The following is a 19,512-nucleotide window of genomic DNA, read 5'->3' on the forward strand; positions in this document are numbered from 1 at the left end:
GTCTCCATCCCTGGGGACATTCCAACCCCACCTGGATGTGTTCCTGTGGGATCTGCTCTAGGGGATCCTGCTCTGGCAGGGGTTGGACTGGATGATCTCCAGAGGTCCCTTCCAACCCCCATCATGCTGTGATTCTGTGAAGCCATAACAACATGCATAGGAAGCAACTAAACAGTACATACATCCTTCAGAAGAGCCACACAACATTTCTAGAAACCATTTTTTCTTCATGAAAATGCCAAAATATTTTCAAGAACTTGTTAAAGCACAAATACCTTCTTCAACTGCTGTTCCTTAAAGCACCGAACAGTCCTGGCTGGTTCAGAAATTAAGTTCTTATAGTTCTCACAGATATTGAGTCGGGATTGGGCCACTTGCATTGTGCCTTCTAAAAGTGATTTCCAAACTGAGTACATGCTCCTGAAATAATGAAACACAGAAAGGTTATGGGAAGGAAGGAAAAGAGGCCAGGCACCACACTGAAAATATGCCTTGGTTTACATCAGAGCAGCACACATTCTTCAAAGGATTGCTTCTAAAAACAAAGCTAAAGCATAATCCTTCATGCTGACCTAACAAATATCTGGTCTTTTGAGAAAAACTTGAACTCAAGTTGTAGAAAACACAAAAAATTTCCCTTCTTCTCCTGTTTTGTGATTCAATTTTTTGGCAAACACTTTCAGTTGAAGCTGTTCCTGCCACAGAACAGACCCTCCAGAACCCAGCAGCCAAAGCCAGACCAGATGTTGACAATTTTTGAGAAAATCATGGATTTTTGTGGCTTTAGGCAACTTGCAATCATGCAAATAGTTACAGACTGTTTTGCCTTAGCTACCTGTAGTTCCTTCAAGATTCATACTAGGCCAAAGACAAGAACCATAGGTCTGGAGTGAGCTTTGCAGGGCCTCAATAATTCACCACCAAAGCTCAGGAGTGCCCAAGTCAGAAGGAGAAGGTGGAACAGGGCGAGCAGGGGAAGAAGGGGACAAGACCTGCCCTGCAGCTGGGAGAGAGGAAGGATTGCTGGAACCTGCAGAGCACAAGAACTTGCGGATAGGGAGGGAGGGGGTGGCAGGTGTTTGGAGAAGACCTGTGGGCATAGTGGGTGTAACTGGTGGCACAGAAGGCAGAAGAAAGGCTTGCTGAGTGAAGTGCAAGCTACAAGTAGGAGTGGTCTCTGTGCTGTGGGAGCATTTTATTACACTTAGGAATAAACTTAAGTTTATTCCTTCTTAAGACACACAGGGTGTGAACGTACAAATTCAAAACACAAATTTATCAACAACCTCTTCCTGTTTGAAATGTAACTTGTCAGAATACAAAGAACACATTTAAAATAAAGGGTCTTAACACTTTTTCAAAATATTTGGGAGGTCTAATCCAAAGGTGGGAGGCTTTCAGCAACGGAGTCATTTCTGCCTTTATGTTATGATCCACCTTTCATGTTCATGAAACTCAGTTATGTAAACAACTGCTTCTTGCTTTGCCTCCTTCTTGCTGTCAGATGGGATCTTCATGAAGATTGGCCTCCTAGAAAGAACCTGGTTGCTGTCTTTTCCTATGAAGAAATCCACACACTTAGCACTCTAACCTTAAAGCTATTAACTAAAATACATATGCAGATACAAGCATTACCACCCAAACAGGTTGACCAATTACAGCTGTTTCCCTCTCTTGCCATTTTGTTTTTCCAATCTTCCTGTATGATTCAAACAATAAACATCTATTTAAGACTAATCTCAGCAAAAAAGGGGAAAACAAAGCTTCATTTTTAACTAGCAAAGCTCTATAGCAAGGGAAAAGTAACATGTAAGAGGAGAAGAGCAGGGTTTCATAGTCAAGAAAAATAATTACACAAATGGAAATTACAAAGACATCTATTTTGAGATATCCAACTGTTAAATTACCTATAATCACTTCGTTCATCAGCTTTCATTCCCAGCCAGTCCTTCTTTAAGTATTGGCTAGCCAGCTTCTGAATGCTCTGTTAAAAGAAAGGAAAATAGGTCAAAAATAAGAGGTAATTAAAACATTTTTGCCCTGTTATCAAATGACAACCTGACATAGAGTAAATCAAAACATTAGCAAACTACTACCCCTTCTTATATTTTTGAGTTTAGCTGCTGTTGAGAACAATTCATGATTTTCATGTGGATAATTTAGTTCAGCTGAGATCAACACTGAAGATATTTCTGCATCTGCCTAATCCCAGCAAAACCAGGAACACAGCAGATGCCTAAGCAGTGTGTGGCAGAGTCAGAAGCAGGAATATTGCAAGTGAAACGTCTCAGTTTGGCACAGCTCTAAGAGTCAACATTTTGATTTAACTGAATGAGGACATGGGGATCCGAGAAACAATTAATTATCTGGTCATTTATGGGGCCTGAACTGAAAAGGTCAACTTTGACCACGTGAGGTTACACCATTAATAGTGAACTGAAGCTGCTCTGTTGCTCACAGAATCAGGCCTTCAATCAGAGGATTACAATAGACGAGAGCTTGAAAAATGTAGTTAGTTTTTAATTATTAATGCTAATTATGCTCTTTAGTGTCTGCATTTCACTTGGCAAAGGCTCACAAAATCAATAATAACATTTCCAGAGTCAAGCTCCGAGAGCAGCACAATTTAATTTGTAAACAATGTGAGGAGGGGGAGTTGCTGTCACAGCAGCCCCTCCTCTAGCCTGTAATCTCATTTAACAGTCTCTATCACTTATGAATTGAGCACCTTCAAATAGAAAAGAGGATGTTAGTAGAGTCAGATAATGGGTTTATGAAGACTGAGCAGCCTTCCAGCTTCTTCAAAATAACCATCTCCAGCTTTTGGAGAAAAGTCTCTTTTGTAAAAAGTGGAGACAGGGGTTGAAATTCCCTTTGCAAATAAAAAAAATCAATGCCCACAGATGCTTGCCAGGAGAATGCATCCTGGGGAAAAGCTAAGGGTGAATGAGACGCACAGCCCAGCACCATTTGTTCACATGTCCCAGACTACAGAATCATAGAATCCTACAATGGTTTGGGTTGGAAGGGACCTTAAAGATCATCAGGTTCCAACCTCATGTGGGGACATGAGCAGGGACACCTCCCACCAGACCAGGCTGCACAAGCCCCATCCAACCTGCCCTTCAACACCTCCAGGGATGGGGCAGCCACAGCCTCCCTGGGCAACCTGGGCCAGTGCCTTCCTGCCCTCATGGGGAAGAATTTCTTCCTGATCTCTGACCTCAATCTCCCCTCTTGCAGTTTAAAACCATCACCTTTGTCCTGTCACTGCCCTCTCTGGTGAAAAGCCCCTCCCCAGCTTCCCTGGAGCCCCTTCAGGCACTGGAAGGCTCTATTTAAGGTGCTGTCACTTGCTAGGACAGCATTTAAGCTCTCTTAGAGAAAAATATCAAAAGTATCCCAAAAACCATGACCAGATTTCATTCTTGTCTTACCAGCCTATCTGATAGTGAAAATTAATTACCAAGCTTACAATCTGATTGACATTTTCACATAGAAAAATGTTAATTGCTGCTAATGTATCAGTATCAGAAAACTTATGCTTCCTAATATTAAATATATCTATTTTATCTTAGAAGTCCAAGTCCAGCTGCTCTGAACTGATCTGCTGAGCTGGGTACCAGGTTTTGGTGTTAACGATGCTCACAGCCAGGTTTGCTCATTAATGGAACTCATTAATAGACCTCATTAATGTGTGTCCCACTGTGCTGTTATATCCCATTCTGAGCTTCCACCTCTTCCTGAGTTACCTTCCCCGATTTCCACTATACTTTTTGCTCAGTTAAGGATCATTTTCAAACTTCATGTCAGTATTTCATTCTTGACATGTTCACATACACAGTCAGCAATATCTTCCACAGCTAAAATTTAACCTGTAACTGTAAATTCTTGCATTTCCATTGCAGTTTCTTACATTTATTTTTTTAAAAAGATGCACAGATTGCATTATCTAGATGTTAAAACTCCAAGATAAAACGAAAAACAGCATTTCCTTTACCTCTGGCAGAGCAACCTGTGATGAGCTTTATCAGGTACCCCCACCTAATGCTATTTTCATGTTTCAATCCCTTCTGCATCAGACTCCACCTACAAAATCTGCCCCAAGATGCTGAACAAAGACACTCAAACACAAAACTAATCCCCAAAGAAGCTCATTGGCAGTTGAGGACAAGCTGTGGCAAAATGAAAGACACAAAAAAGTCCCAGCAGGGATAAGTAAAGCCATTTTTTTGCACATAGAAACCTTATTACTGATGTCAGAGAATCAACTATAAAACTAGCATGATTAATCATTTATATCCAAACTGAACAAGCTCATGACCAAAAGCAATGAAACGTGGAAGACAGGCCTCCAGCTGTACAGTGAAGATGTCTGATCATTTAGTATTTGTTCATGAAAACAGATAAACCACATGTTGGCATTTCATACAAAACCCCTGCAGGGGAAGGGACAGGTTTTCATTAGAGCAGTACAGTAGGTTTGCTTTCTTGAACTGCATGCTGAATGGAACTTCTTTTGTAGGAGAACCTTCCTGTTCCCTTCTCAATAACACTTCTTGTTTTGCTGTACCAAAACAAAGAATCCCACTGTTGGGCTCAAGCAGGGAAGTCAACAGATGGTTTAACCTTCGGCATGGCCTGACTTCACCCACAGCCCCGGAGCGGGCGCGTCTCGTCCCCCAAGGTGCAACTCGATCATGTCCAGCAGCCTTGGGATAATGACACTTGAGTGCAAGAATAAATGTGTAGAGAGGCAAGAAGTTTCTGCAGCACACTCTCCTGATTTCAATAGTTTCATGACACACTCCCTTAATACTGATTTAAAAGTGACTTTAGAGAATGGGACAAAGCTTTGCTGGGAAAAGGTGCTACCAAAAATGACAACGTGAATCGGAGAATCCCAGACTGGTTTGGGTTGGAAGGGACCTTAAAGATCATCCAGTCCCAACCCCCCTGCATGGGCAGGGACACCTCCCAGCAGCCCAGGCTGCTCCAAGCCCCATCCAACCTGCCCTTCAACACTGCCAGGGATGGGGCAGCCACAGCTTCTCTGGGCAACCTGGGCCAGGCTCTCCCCACCCTCACAGCCAAGGATCTCCTCCTAATGTCTAACTTAAACCTCCCCTCTTTCAGCTTGAAACCATTCCCCCTTGTCCCATCACTCCCCACCCTTGTAAAAATACCCTCCCCAGCTTTCCTGGAGCCCCTGCAGTGCCCCCCACTGCACCTTCACATCCATGCAAAGGCAGGAGCCTGCCTTCAAAACCTTGGACAGCTGAAGAAACACTAACACAATTTTTAGTATAAATATGTAAAACCAGAGTTCACCCAAACTACAATAATACTCTGCTCTCTTATTTCATTTTTCCACTCCATTCCAAGGTGTGTATCATTGAAGCAGAGCAAAAGTTCAGCTAATTATTTTCGAATGATAGCAACAATTGATTTATTTTTAAGGACAATGTTTTAAATCAATAATTATTGACATGAAAGGTCAAAAATGTCTGGAAACCCCTGCTAGCTCTCTGCAACCTCTGCTGACCCTTTGCTGAAAGAAATGTACTTGCTGACTCTGCTGGTTTGTGTTATTAGCACATTAAGCAGGATTTAGGAAGAGCAAATATAAAACAGTGTGAACAGACTGGCTGTCACATAAACCCAACTTCAGCTCATCTGAAGAAGACACAGATCATTCCTCCAGGCCTTGTTTTCCCTTCCTCCCCCCATCAAGAGCCTGTTGTATTAGGATTCTAAGAACACATCGACATCACACCCTCCTGGGTGCTTTAGCTGTGCAAATCTGCCTCACAGATGGGTGGATGAGACACAAGATTGTGTTCATCAATCACCCAAGGAATCAACAGCTAGGAATGAAATTGTGCTGAACAGAAAGACCACCAAAATATCAGCACAGCTTCACGCATGCTCAACTTTGTACTGCCCAGTATTTGATGTTCCCTGTTACCAGACCTTATCCCAAGTCTATTGATTGGGATTTTCTAACAAGTCCAGTTGTAAGAGACAATTGGGGGAGGACTAAAAAAATGAACATTAGCTCTAATGCTAACAGAAAGTAAGCAACTCCTGAAAGGAAAGAGAACAATGTGTCAAATTCAAAGACTGTTGATAGAAAAATATGCAGCTTTTAAAAAGACACATGAATGATGCTTTTCAAAGCAGTCCTAAGATCTTCACCTGTAATAATGGTGCTGATGACAGCCAGGCCCCCTCCAACCTATTCTTGATTGCAGAAAGCATGGTAGAGAGGAGCTGATATAACACTGAGGTTTAGAAAGTATCTATTAACCAGACAAATTTAGAGCTCTTTTCATTTAGGTGGTTTCAGTATCTTGCATCATTCTGATCACTTCTCTTTGTCAGAGCAGAATCCATCAACCCACCCCTTCTAACTTTCCAAAGATTCCAACTGGACACAAGAGGGAAATGTTTCCCATCGAGGACAGTCCAACACTGGACTTGTCTCCCAAGGGAAGTGGTGGATTCCCTCACATTGGACAGTTTGAAGCCTCAGCTTGACAGGGTGCTGAGCCACCTCCTATCAACTGGAGTAGTACCTGGAAAGGTTGGACCAGATGGTCCTTGAGGTCCCTTCCAGCCTGGCATTTTATCATTTGATGATTCATCTCCAGGGATGGTGATTCAATCACCTCCCTGAGCAGCCTGTTCCAGTGTCTAATTACCATTTCAGTGAAGAAGTTTCTCCTAATATCCCATCTAAACCTTCCCTGGCACAACTTGAGACCATTTCCTCATGTCCTGGCAGATAATGTCCTGTCCGCTTAATAGTCATTAACTACTAAATTATGTTAATACACCTTTTTTCTAGTTCGAAGAGCAGCTTTTCCAAGAGCTGATCACTGACAAGAGACCCAAAAAAATAAAGAATAAATAAAATGCATGCATGTCAACTTGCTTGACTGATCCTTGAGATCCCTGCTCATGTATTATGTGCTCCAAGCAGCAGCTTTCTGACACTCCTGAGTGGCATTATTTTGTTTGCTAAGGGCTCTTCTGGCAGGCAAACACTCCAGAAGTAAGAAGTTTTTAGCATCTCTCTTTTAACTTGACTTCTTCTCTGAGAAGAGTGAGATTGTTCCCAATTCAGTTGAATTCACAGAAGATACAAAGGCAGGTGTACTAGTCAACACCTGCAATTTGAGCCTCTTCAATAGTAGCAAAGAAAAGTAATAGTTTTATTATTAATACATTCTTACTATCAGACACACCCATCGTTTATGCACAACTGAGCTTTGTTTTATTTTATTTTTAAATGAAAACATTTTTGGTGATGTTGGACCATGATTATTATTATTTTTGTGAGTTGCATATGAGATGAAAAATTATTTCAGTACTTAGAATCATAAAATGTCTTGGATTGGAAGGATCCTCTAAAGGTCATCTAGTCCAACCCCCCTAAAATAAGCAGGGACATCTCACACTAGAACAGGTTGTTCAGAGCCCCATCAAGCCTGACCTTGAATGTCTCCAGGGATGGGGCCTCCACCACCTCTCTGGGCAGCCTGTTCCACTGATCCACCACCCTCATATTTAAGAGCTGCTTCCTAATGTCCAACCTAAAACTCCTCTTTCCTAGCTTGAAACCATTACCCCTTGTCCTATCCTTACACGCCCTTGTGAACAGGATTCTTCTGGTTCTTAAAATAAAACTGATATTTCCTTTCAGACTTTCTTACCATTAAAACAGCAGTTTGACTGATCTAAAGTATTTTTAAAACCACATTCTTTGTTGTAGGAGCATAGACTGGCTGAGAAAGAAGAGGCACTGCCATTTACAGAGAATCCTCCCAAACAAGGCAAAACCCCACACAGCTGAGCTACTTGAGAATTCTACATTTTAAAAAAATGCTCCTACTACTAAAATGAAAAAAAATAAATGAGATGCATCCAAAACAGACATTTAATGCTCACACTTCCCCAACGCTCTCAGACTCTCCTCTGAAATCCCCAAGATGGCTCATGACTTCAGCAGCTCCAGGAGCCTGACTCACTGAAACACTGAGACACTTAGTGTCAACAGCTTCGTAGACAGCTTTGTCAATCACACAGATGTTTTTCTCTCACAAGCTCAAAGAGTAACTTGAAACACATTTTACACTCTTGCTAATCTCTTCAAAACATTTGGACAGGGAGAAGGAAACGTGTGGGAGCAGAAAGGCAATCCAGTCTGCGTGGTGAGGACTCCAGCTCCTCAATACAGAAGAACAATCTAGTCTCAATATTAAATTCCAAAGTAGTTATTGAGTGCTCACAGAGATTCGTTAAAGTGGTATTTTATTTACTAGAGCTAGATTCAATAAAACCTTTAATGATTTAATGAGAATGAATTCTGCTCAGCACAGACTTGATTCACCACGCAGGATGTGACTTGGTCCAATTTACTTTAGAAGCTGATGACAAAACCACTGTCAGACACAATTATTTTGCTCAGAGCTTACCCAGGGCCTTAGGCAAAGAGACCGTGACTAAAGAGCTGCTGCAGCACAAATCAAAATGAAAACAAACCACATTGCAGGCAGCACATGGGCTTCCACAGCCCATCCTAATACTTTCTAGAAGGGACAGATAAAAATACGCCCGGGCTGTTTATCTGCACTGCCTAGAACATGGGGAAATGATGGATGAAAGAGGCTTCCATGTGTCTGCAGCAGCAATTGTACAACTCCCCAGAAACATTCTGAAAGGCTGGTTATGTCATGTAGAGCTGCATTGCTGATCATGCTGCTTCTCTTTCCCAGAGATGGGATATTCCTTCCTACCACGAGTTGATTCCAGTTCCTGAAAACTGGGAGTTTCATCCTTTCGTTCATGATCTCTTTCCAAGCTGCTTCATTTCTCAGGTTTTGGTATTTGAAGCATGACAAAAGGAAAAATAAAAGGGGGGGGAAGAGGGGGAGGAGAATGCTGTAAAATTAATTTACAGCCAATCAGGTTTAGCAAAGGAAATGTCAAATGTCTCATCCCTTGTGGATTTTGTTCCTTTCTTCAGTCAAAGTTAAGAGTGAAAACCATGACTTCATTGGAAGCCTGGTAATTCTTTCTGAAACACCCTGATCCGGGAGTTGAGCATTATCAATCCAGATTATGTTCAATCCATAAAAGAGATTTTAAAAAATTAAACCTCCAAGAATTGCTCAGTAATTGGTAGGAGGAGTAGCTGTGAGAGCCTACAGAAAGGAAAGGCAAAAGGTCATCTCCAAGAGGGCCCCTCAGGTTCAAGGAGGAATGATCCTACACCAGTGAAGACCATTTGGGAAAGATCATGGAGTCTCACCCCAGTCCCTAATGATTTTTACTATAATGTGCCTCATTATCACTTCAATTTGCAGGATGCTTTACAGCAGATAAACAAAAACATTTACAACACTCTTTTTAGTGTTTCAAGACTTCTTTAATCACAAAATCACCAAACTGTCATGATTGGAAAGGACCTCTAAGATGAGCGAGTCCAACCATCAACACCAAAAAATCCCCAAAACAAACCAACAAAAAACCCCAAACAAACAAAAAAACCAGCAAAACAACAAACAAAACACAAAAACAAAACAACAAGCAAACAACACCTCCCCCCACAACAAAAAAAGCACAACATTGGCCACTAGAGCATGTCCTGAAGTACCAAATCTGCATGGCTTTTGAATACCTCCAGGGATGGTGACCCTAATGCTTTAGAATTAACAGGTGGCTCTTCATTCAAACCTGAATTTTGCAGGCTTAGTTTTAACCTCCTTATTTTCTTTGCCCTTGATGATTTTCACTGCTCTCTTCTGGTCTCTCTCCAGTTGGTCTGAAAGTTCCTTGAAATGTAGGAGGCAACACTTGAAAGACAGTAGGATGTTTTTTCAAGCAGTTTTTGGACTTCAATCCTGTTGGCAAATACACCTGCTACCCACCCTGAGTCAGTATCAGTAAATTTCATAGAACCATGGAATGGTTTGGATTGGAAGAGACCCTAAAGATCATCTAGTTCCAAGTCCCCTGCATGGGCAGGGACACCTCCCACCAGACCAGGTTGCTCCAAGCCCCATCCAACCTGGCCTTGAACCAGAGATGGGGCTTCCACAACTTCCCTGGGCAACCTGTTCCAGTGTCTCATCACCTTCACAGCCAAGAATTTGTTCCTCATGTCTAACCTAAAACCACCCTCTTCCAGTTTTAATCCATCCTCCAGGCTAGAAATGATATCACTGACTACTACTGGATTAAGGACAGGCCCTAAGGAACCTCATTCATTTTAAAAAGGAGCTATTTGATATCAACAATGGTTTCCAAACGTTTTCCGTCATGGTTTTGTTGTTTCATCCAGACTACATGTCCCCAGTCTGCATTTTACACCCCTACCATAGGAAAGAATCAAGAACCTCCCTAAAGTCAAGCCACCCAGCACCTTATCTATTCACAGCCCTGTTCCCTTCTACTAGCAAGAAAGAAGGAAAAAAAACTATGCCAAGTTGAGCAGTTTTCCTTCACACTTGTTTGTTGCTGCAATTTTTCTAGGAATTGAAACTAACGTGAGTGATAGAAAACTTAACACCTCCTCCCTCAGCACATCTTTAAAAGAAAAACCAAACCTGGCACTAATTTTGCTCCTTTTTCCAAGGGTTTCAAAGACAACACTCACAGCTTTAGGACTAGAAATGATCTGAGGCTAAATCCTCTGCAGCCAAGCTGACTGGACCTAAAGCCCCTTCAGACTTATTAATCAAAATATCCTCTAACCTCTTATATTCCTGATCTTTCATCAGGACAAGATAGATATATAACCTAGGGATTAATATGAGCCCATCTACCCACAGTGCCCTACTTCACTGGCAAAAAATAAATGCTGGAAGTTTCTTTAGCTGCATATCTTAGTTATTAAGGAGTACCCTGACAGATGACTTCAATCAACTGTAAGCAACTGAAAGTAAATTTACATAAAGAATATTTACTCAGTTTCAATCTGCTTTTTCTCCAAAGTTTTCCTGTCTTTGGCTTCCAAATGTTAGGCTTTTAGGCACTCAAAAAAATATCTGTCATCTTCATGATATGACTCCATATCTAAACTTCAGATCCTTCCAACTCTGAGCAAGTTACAAACCAGTTACAATGACCAACCCAAGTGTTCATTTCTATAAATTACTTTCACTTTCTAAATGCTACATTTTGCATTGCTAAACTAGAGATATGTTTCTGCTCAATAAACTTTCCAGGTTATTTTTAAGACCTTTTGCAAAATCTCTCCTAACAAAAAAAGTCTCTGTTGATGGAAGCTGCACAGTCCAGTGAGTATTTCAACATGTTTACTCTTCTAAATCCACTGCTGCCTGACGGGCACTGAGAACCAGTTTCACCTTCAGGGACTCTCTTCTTGCAGCAACAGCCATTTTTAGCTCCACAAGAGGTACAATCTGCCAAGGAAACAGCCCTCCCTGGTCTCCCCAAGACAGCAGCAAAAAGAGGCTGAGCAACTTTATCCCTCAGTCTGAGTCTGAAATGTGGTAAAATGATTATATATAAAAATAATTGTAGTCCTCAGATTGGGCTCCCAAGTTCAAGAGGGACAGGGATATGCTGGAAAGAGTCCAATGGATGGAACTAGATGATCTTGAAGGTCCCTTCCAACCCAAACCGTTCTGTGCTTCTGTGACATTTGATCCAAAGGTGGAAATTTCTGTGACTTTATTTAAAGTCTTTCATGGGTGTTTAACCAAACTGCAATTCTAAAGTTATGCCTTCAGTTTTATAGGGCCCAGTTGTCAAGGGACCTTAAAGATCATCAGGGTCCAACTCCCCTGCATGAGCAGGGACACCTCCCACCAGACCAGGCTGCACAAGCCTCATCCAACCTGCCCTTCAACACTGCCAGGGATGGGGCAGCCACAGCTTCCCTGGGCAACCTGGGCCAGTGCCTTCCTACCCTCATGGGGAAGAATTTCTTCCTGATCTCTGACCTCAATCTCCCCTCTTGCAGTTTAAAACCATCACCTTTGTCCTGTCACTGCCCTCTCTGGTGAAAAGCCCCTCCCCAGCTTCCCTGGAGCCCCTTCAGGCACTGGAAGGCTCTATTTAAGGTGCTGTCACTTGCTAGGACAGCATTTAAGCTCTCTTAGAGAAAAATATCAAAAGTATCCCAAAAACCCTCCCAGCATCTCCAGGGCCCTTCTCTGGACCCTCTCCAACAGCTCCAGCTCCTGTGCTGGGGGCTCCAGAGCTGGACACAACACTCCAGGGGGGTCTCAATAGAGCAGAGGGGTAGAATCCCCTTCCTGGCCCTACTGGCCACACTTCTTGCGATGCAGCCCAGGACACAACTGCCCCTCTGGGCTCCAGCCCTCACTGGGGGCTCAAGTCCAGCTTCTCATCTCCTCCCATCCCAAAGAAAAAAACTCTGGGACACTAAAAACATAGCAAGCAATCCACAGCAGAATACCACTTTAGAGATGCAGAGATTTTCTCACATAATTTCATCAGTGCAGGAACATATGAAAAGAAAATGTAAATTGAAAGTAGCGGCTAGAAATTATCTGAAAATATGAAAAAGTTACATATTAGAACAGACATTCATACAGACTATGATAGGCACACAGCTGAGAGAGATGTGACTGCTCAGCCTGGAGAAGAGAAGGCTGAGGGGAGACCTTCTTAATGCCTGGCAGTATCTCAGGGGGGTGCAGGAGGATGGAGCCAGACTCTGCTCAGCAGTGCCCAGGGACAGGACGGGGGGCAATGGGCACAAGCTGGAACATGGGAAGTGCCACTGAAAGAGGAGGGGAAACTTCTTGCCTGGGAGGGTGACAGAGCCCTGGGACAGGCTGCCCAGGGAGGGTGTGGAGTCCCCTTCTCTGCAGATATTCCAGCCCTGGGTGATGTGCTCTGGGTGATCCTGCTTCAGCAGGGGAGTGAGACTGGATGGTCTCCAGAGGTCCCTTCCCACTCTGACAATTCCATGATTCCATGAAATGTACAGCAACAGGAAAACCACCTGATATACTTAATAAAAAAAAAAACCTCACAGATATCAGCACTTATTAATGGGAGACATAAATTCATTACAGCATCTTTCAGTGGAAGCTAAAACATATTAGGAACTGCTCTTGAAAACACTTGTCATTCAGTCACTTCCACTGATTTAAGCTAAAATAAATGGTCAGCGAGAAAAGTGCCAAAATCTCAACTGGGATAAAAACAAAATGAAGTATTTATAAAGACCAGCAAGAAGGATAAATACTGAGAAAACCTCAGTAAAGATCATCTACAAATATTTCTATAAATACAGGAGTATAACAACATCAAGAGGACTTCTCTTGCTTTATCAACAGTAGCAGTGGCATCCCAGCCACCACACTGGCTAAAAAAGCTACACCACTCACCTCTTGAATCCCTCAGGTTCTTTTATTTTCTAAAAAGCTGCAGATAAATAAGCCCATCTCTGCCCAACAGCTTCAGTCTCTGTGCTACAGCCAGGCTTTCTGTCCCATGGCAGCTCACTGTGTAACCATCCCTCAGGAGAGGTGGGACAGCTGAACTTCAGATCCTTTGGAAAAGGTGATGTTTGGAAGAAATTAAGAATCCAGAGGAATCTATTTGTAATTTGGAGTTATTTATTAGTTGGGATGCAGGAATATGGAGTTGGCATCCCTTATCCTAACTCAATTTAGCCTACTTTAAGGTAACTACTGAGCTAAAATATCACATATACACACAAAGCTGTACAGTTTATAACCCTAACGTCCTTCTCTGCTTTAAAGCCACTTTGAACTAGTTCAAAAAGCAATCCAATACTACAAGAGCTAAGAAGAAAGAATATAGGAATGTCAGACTAAATCAAAGACAGGTCAGAGACCTCTCTATCTTGTTTCTGCAACTGAAAAATGTATTTAAGACTTCACAAAGTCAACTAGGGAGCCTGAGATTGTAATTTTGGTTATCATTTGCCCCATCCCTGGCAGTGTTGAAGGGCAGAGCCTGAGATTGTAATGTTGGTTATCATTTGCCCCATCCCTGGAAGTGTTTAGGGCAGGTTGGATGGGGCTTGGAGCAGCCTGGTCTGCTGGGAGGTGTCCCTGCCCATGCAGAGGGGTTGGAACTGGATGATCTTTAAGGTCCCTTCCAACTCAAACCATTCGATCATCCTATGATCATTCTTGTGTGACTTTGCATTTGTATTTATAAATAAACAATATATATGTTTGGGTTGTTTTTTTTTAAAATCATGCCATTCACCAGAAATCTATTTCTGAGGATTTTATAGTTTGAAAAAGTGTAACAGCTGGAAATAGCACCATTTAATATTATGGTTACATTATGGTTATATGGTAAGGAATCTCAGAAGGTAAGAAACTGCAAAACAACTCTGGCAGCTACTGGTTAGAGCTCTTAATTGGCGACTCTGAACATTCACCTCTAATCAGCATTTCTTGACAGAATCTCTATTTTATTGCACTAGAAAGTGATTGCCAAACATTCCTTCATCCCATTCTCCATCTGCAGAGGGATGCATCCTACCTTCACTTTCTTCTGCATTATAAAAAACATTTCTGAACTTGTTGCACCCTCTGAATTGCAGTTCCCAACCGTTTCTGAAGTCACTTGGTGTTATTAATTGTGTCTTCTCAGCTGAGCAGGTCGGCATTTTCTATTCTGTGGGAACTCCTTAATTAAAGGTTCACATGATTACAAAGCACTGAGACAGCCCCATGGTTTATGTAGCACAAAGCTTATTTATTATTTTCTTCATCCTAAACAGCTGGCAGATAACTGCTAACTTTGTGCTGCTTCACATTAGATTTATTGATCAGTTTATAAGGAACCAAATGTTACTGCTCTGAAGTTTGTCACACTTACAGGGTTTCAATTAATTTTGTATTTGGTAATTAGAATATGAAACCTCTCTTTCAAAGTTTGTAAGTTAGTGTTTTGGTGTTAGTTACAAAGTATACACCATATTGAGAGGGAAAACACAACAATCTGCCTAAAAACACACCACCATATTCTTACTTAATCGGGTATGTTTTAGTATTTAGTACATTTTGATATATAGTTTGTCTGGAAAAGTTTATCTGAACACATTTCACTCTGGGAATCATTATCAATCACTATTCAGTCTTCACAGTTTCCTTGGTGGGCTTTTTTTTTTACTAATATTTCTTGTCCATTCTGTTCCAAGTATTTTTTTGAACCACCAAACCCTGACAGCCTATTTCTAGCCCTGCTGAAATCTGACGCCCTCTAATACAAGATGATGAGAATAATAACAATACTAAAGGTTTTCAATTGTCAGGTTCTTTCTCCAGCAACATATTGATTAACTTCTGTAGTTTGGGGCTAACTGAGCAGAGCAGCTTTTCCTCAGGAATCTCAGGAAACACTTATTTGCATTGGAAATTGAACACTTAATGGCAAGTATGAAAAGTGTTACAAGTGTTACTGGTACCCCAGTCCCCACCAGCACCACATTGTCTCAACCTGCCCACAATTATCACCAAGGGGCTGATTAATGCAGGTTGCTCCACGAAAGCTGTACTTTCTCTAACAGTGTCCTTGATGTCAGACCTCTTCTAGGTTTGGGGAGCATTTCACATGTTCTTGTTGCAAAAGGAGTATCCTGATAAGGACAAATTACAAGGTTTACTATTAGACATTAAATATGAACAGGAGGCGTAAGACTAAACCTCTGCAGTTCAGAGTAGTGGCTGACAACTGGTTAGCAACCAGTTGAACATGAGCCAGCAGTGTGCCCAGGTGGCCTGGAAGGCCAATGGCATCCTGGCTTGTATCAGGAATGGTGTGGCCAGCAGGAGCAGGGAGGTGATTCTCCCCCTGTGCTCAGCACTGGGGAGGCCTCACCTCCAGTCCTGGGGGCAGCTCTGGGCCCCTCACTGCAAGAAGGATCTGGAGGTGCTGGAGCAGGTCCAGAGGAGACAACGAGGCTCGGGAAGGGACTGGAGGGCAAGTCTGGTGAGGAGAGGCTGAGGGAGCTGGGCTTGTTTAGCCTGGAGAAGAGGAGACTCAGGGGGGACCTTCTCACTCTCTACAACCACCTGAAGGGAGGTTGGAGGCAGGTGGGGTCGGGCTCTTCTCCCAGGCAACCAATGACAGGATGAGAGGGCCTGGCCTGAAGCTGCTCCAGGGGAGGTTTAGGTGGGATATCAGGAAGCACTTCCTCATGGAAAGGGTGATCAGACCTTGGGATGGACTGCCCAGGGAAGTGGTGGAGTCCCCATCCCTGGAGGTGTTCAAGGACAGGCTGGATGTGGCACTTGGTGCCCTGGTCTGGAGATGTGGTGGTGCTGGGTCATGGGTTGGACTTGATGACCTCAGAGGTCTTTTCCAGCCTTGGTAAATCTGTGATTCTGTGACTCAGAGTCAAATAGGCATTGTTTCTAAGTTTTGCTCCATACCATCTTCCCGTCTTCTCCACCTCAGCTTATTTTCTTCTGACTATCACAACAGTCAACAAGAAGGAGAGGTTTGTCTCTGGTTGGGCACAGATGAAAAAATTAACTGTAGACACTACAACAGGCTGCTTCAGCCAGGACATTTAAACTCTTGACTGATACTTATTGTTTGTTGCAAAAAAAATATGTATTAAAAGTATTGTTACGGATTTTAAACGTAGAAGACAACAAGACCAAGATCTGCACATTTTTAAAAACAAATGAAGATGATTCAACTCAGCTGGTCAACCCTTTCAGCTGAACAAACAACCCAATTGTTCTCTAGAAATCAGAAAGAGAAGTGCTTACATCTGCAAGTCAGTTTTGGCATCATGATCCCGTTATGAAAAACAAAGGTTAACATTTCTGAAGGAAAACAGCTGGATTAATCAGCCAGCAGGAGGAGCAGAGAAGCACAATTCCAGTCCTGCCTAACACTCTTGTCAACACTCAAGGGCAGCAGACACCAAAGCTACTTTCTCCTGCTGGTTAGTGAAGTTTGAAAATCAACTCACAAAAAGGGACTGATTAACTATTTCTCAATCGCTTCCGTGGTGACTACGTGTTGTGGTGGAGAAATGGATGAATAAACCCCTTCTGGGTGAGGGGAATTCCATGAATTTCTCTACAAATATAAAACTGATGGGATTGTGTTCCACAGGGAAACACAGAAGAAACTAAGAAGCCTATGAGAAGGCTGGGGAGGAGCTGTTCACAAGGGCATGTAAGGATAGGAGAAGGGGTGATGGTTTCAAGCTAGAGAAGGGAAGATTGAGGTTGGACGTTAGGAAACAGTTCTCGAATATGAGGATGGATCAGTGGAACAGGTTGCCCAGAGAGGTGGTGGAGGCCCCATCCCTGGAGACATTCAAGGTCAGGCTTGATGGGGCTCTGAGCAACCTGTTCTAATGTGAGATGTCCTTCCTTATTTTAGGGGGGTTGGACTAGAGGACCTTTGGAGGTCCCTTCTAATCCAAGACATTCTATAATTCTATGTTCAAGGAATAAAATTTCAGGACCAATATGGCAAATAACAGGTTTTTCCATTCTCTGACTGGCCTGTCTATGACAACTGATCTGCAGTCTGGTTTGAACTGACAACTGGATTCATGGGGTTTCAAGAATGAAAAAAATCTCATCTTCCACTGCCACAGAAAAAAAGATTTTGGAAGATATTTCCAAGTCGAATAAAATTGCTTCCTCCATACAACTCCAAACTTCAGTCTTTAATAAGGATCAGTCAGAGCAACAAACCACTGATGACTTGGGACAGCCCAAATTTTTGCCATTTCTACTTTTCAACATCAATAGAATTTGTTTTGTTTTTTCAGCTGAGCCGAGATGAAAAATGACACTCTCAAGAATTTTCAACCCATGGTTCATTACTCCAATTAATGTCTGAGCCACCACAAGTAGTTTGCTATACCCTGTGCTTTACAGAAACACAGAATCACAGAAATGTCAGAGTGGGAAGGGACCTCTGGAGATCATCCAGTCCCACTCCCCTGCTAAAGCAGGATCACCCAGAGCACATCACCCAGGGCTGCATCCAGGGGCTGGAATATCTGCAGAGAAGGGGACTCCACTCCCTCCCTGGGCAGCCTGTCCCAGGGCTCTGTCACCCTCCCAGGCAAGAATTTTTCCCTCCTCTTTCAGTGGCACTTCCCATGTTCCAGCTTGTGCCCATTGCCCCTCGTCCTGTCCCTGGGCACTGCTGAGCAGAGTCTGGCTCCATCCTCCTGCACCTCCCTGAGATACTGCCAGGCATTAAGAAGGTCTCCCCTCAGCCTTCTCTTCTCCAGGCTGAACACCCCAACTCTCCCAGCCTGGCTCCAGAGCAGAGCTGCTCCAGCCCTCCCAGCATCTCCAGGGCCCTCCTCTGGCCCCTCTCCAACAGCTCAATGTCTCTCCTGTGCTGAGGGCTCCAGAGCTGGACACAACACTCCAGGGGGGTCTCAGCAGATCAAAGTAGAGTGGCAGAATCCCTTCCCTGGCCCTGCTGGCCACAATTCTTGTGATGCAGCCCACAAACAGAAGTTCCCAAGACTCCACATTAGCTCTGAATGGAAGCAGAAAACAATTTAACCACAAGGGTACCCAGTGCAAAGCACTTTGCTAGAGCACCTGCCCTCACCTCTCCTACTGGTCATGGAAGAAACTTTTTAGATGACACCCTGCTTCACTGGGTGCTTAGTTGGAGCTGCTGTGTGCTCAGGGCAGGGTGTTTTATTGTGCTTTATTTTGTCTGTTTAAAATCAGAGCAGAGACACATCTTTGAACATGCATATTTGGACTATGCAAAACTGTAAGTAAGGTTGGAGTAATCTTTAACTCTCTTTACTTGCATTTTAAGTTTGCCAAGGGTAAGTCTGGTATTCTCAAGGCATCTTGGTACTTTAAGTCAAGGGTACCTTTAAAAAAAATAAAGAAATCCCCATTTTCAAGAGGACAATTGCAAGTACTGCAGAAATGTTAAAGGCTGTGCTCATGTTCAAACATCTGTAGCAAAAAACCCTCCCCAGCCCAGGATATAGGTGCCAAAACACTCACAAAGGGGAAAAAGCCTGTTAGAAAAGAGTTTTTTTGTCTCCAGCTCTCAGGCAAGCCAACTCTTCTAAGAGCTGCCAAGAGCATCCAGCTCAGTTTGATTTCATTCACACAGGGAAAAAAAAAAAATAATTAAAAAAAAAATCTTTCCTGCTCATTTAAGAAAAAAATTGAACAGGAACAATTCAGAAAAAAACCAAACAAAATGAAAGTCATCAAGCTGATCTCTGCACAGCTAAGTGGTGAACAGCAGCCAGAAGAGAAGGAAAGCTTGTCTGGAGGTGTTTACAGCACTTATTTACTCAGTCTCAACATTTGCAAAGCACAGCTCTGCCCACAGGAACTTAGATATATATATTTATATCTATTTGTGTGTGCATATGTATTTCACATGTGAAACTCATGGACTTGGTATCACCAGACAAACAGAACAACTGAGAAAAGCAAGGAAATGCCAGGGGGAACAGCCCATCTGGTCTCTAACACACTAACACAATAGGGAAGG

At 42.8% G+C, this 19,512-nt stretch overlaps 1 protein-coding gene across 1 annotated transcript in view; it reads right to left on the minus strand.

Annotated features, from left to right (window-relative positions):
* Positions 1–19,512, minus strand: part of FCHSD2 (FCH and double SH3 domains 2) — a 212,918-nt gene that overhangs the window by 113,115 nt on the left and 80,291 nt on the right. The window contains 2 exon segments of the mRNA XM_010007193.1: positions 276–420; positions 1,908–1,984. Of these exon segments, the coding sequence (XP_010005495.1) occupies positions 276–420; positions 1,908–1,984 (222 nt within the window).

The sequence above is a fragment of the Chaetura pelagica genome, unplaced genomic scaffold (genome assembly GCF_000747805.2).
Source record: "Chaetura pelagica isolate M959 unplaced genomic scaffold, ChaPel_1.0 scaffold430, whole genome shotgun sequence".
In the NCBI taxonomy this organism is placed as follows: Eukaryota; Metazoa; Chordata; class Aves; order Apodiformes; family Apodidae; genus Chaetura; species Chaetura pelagica.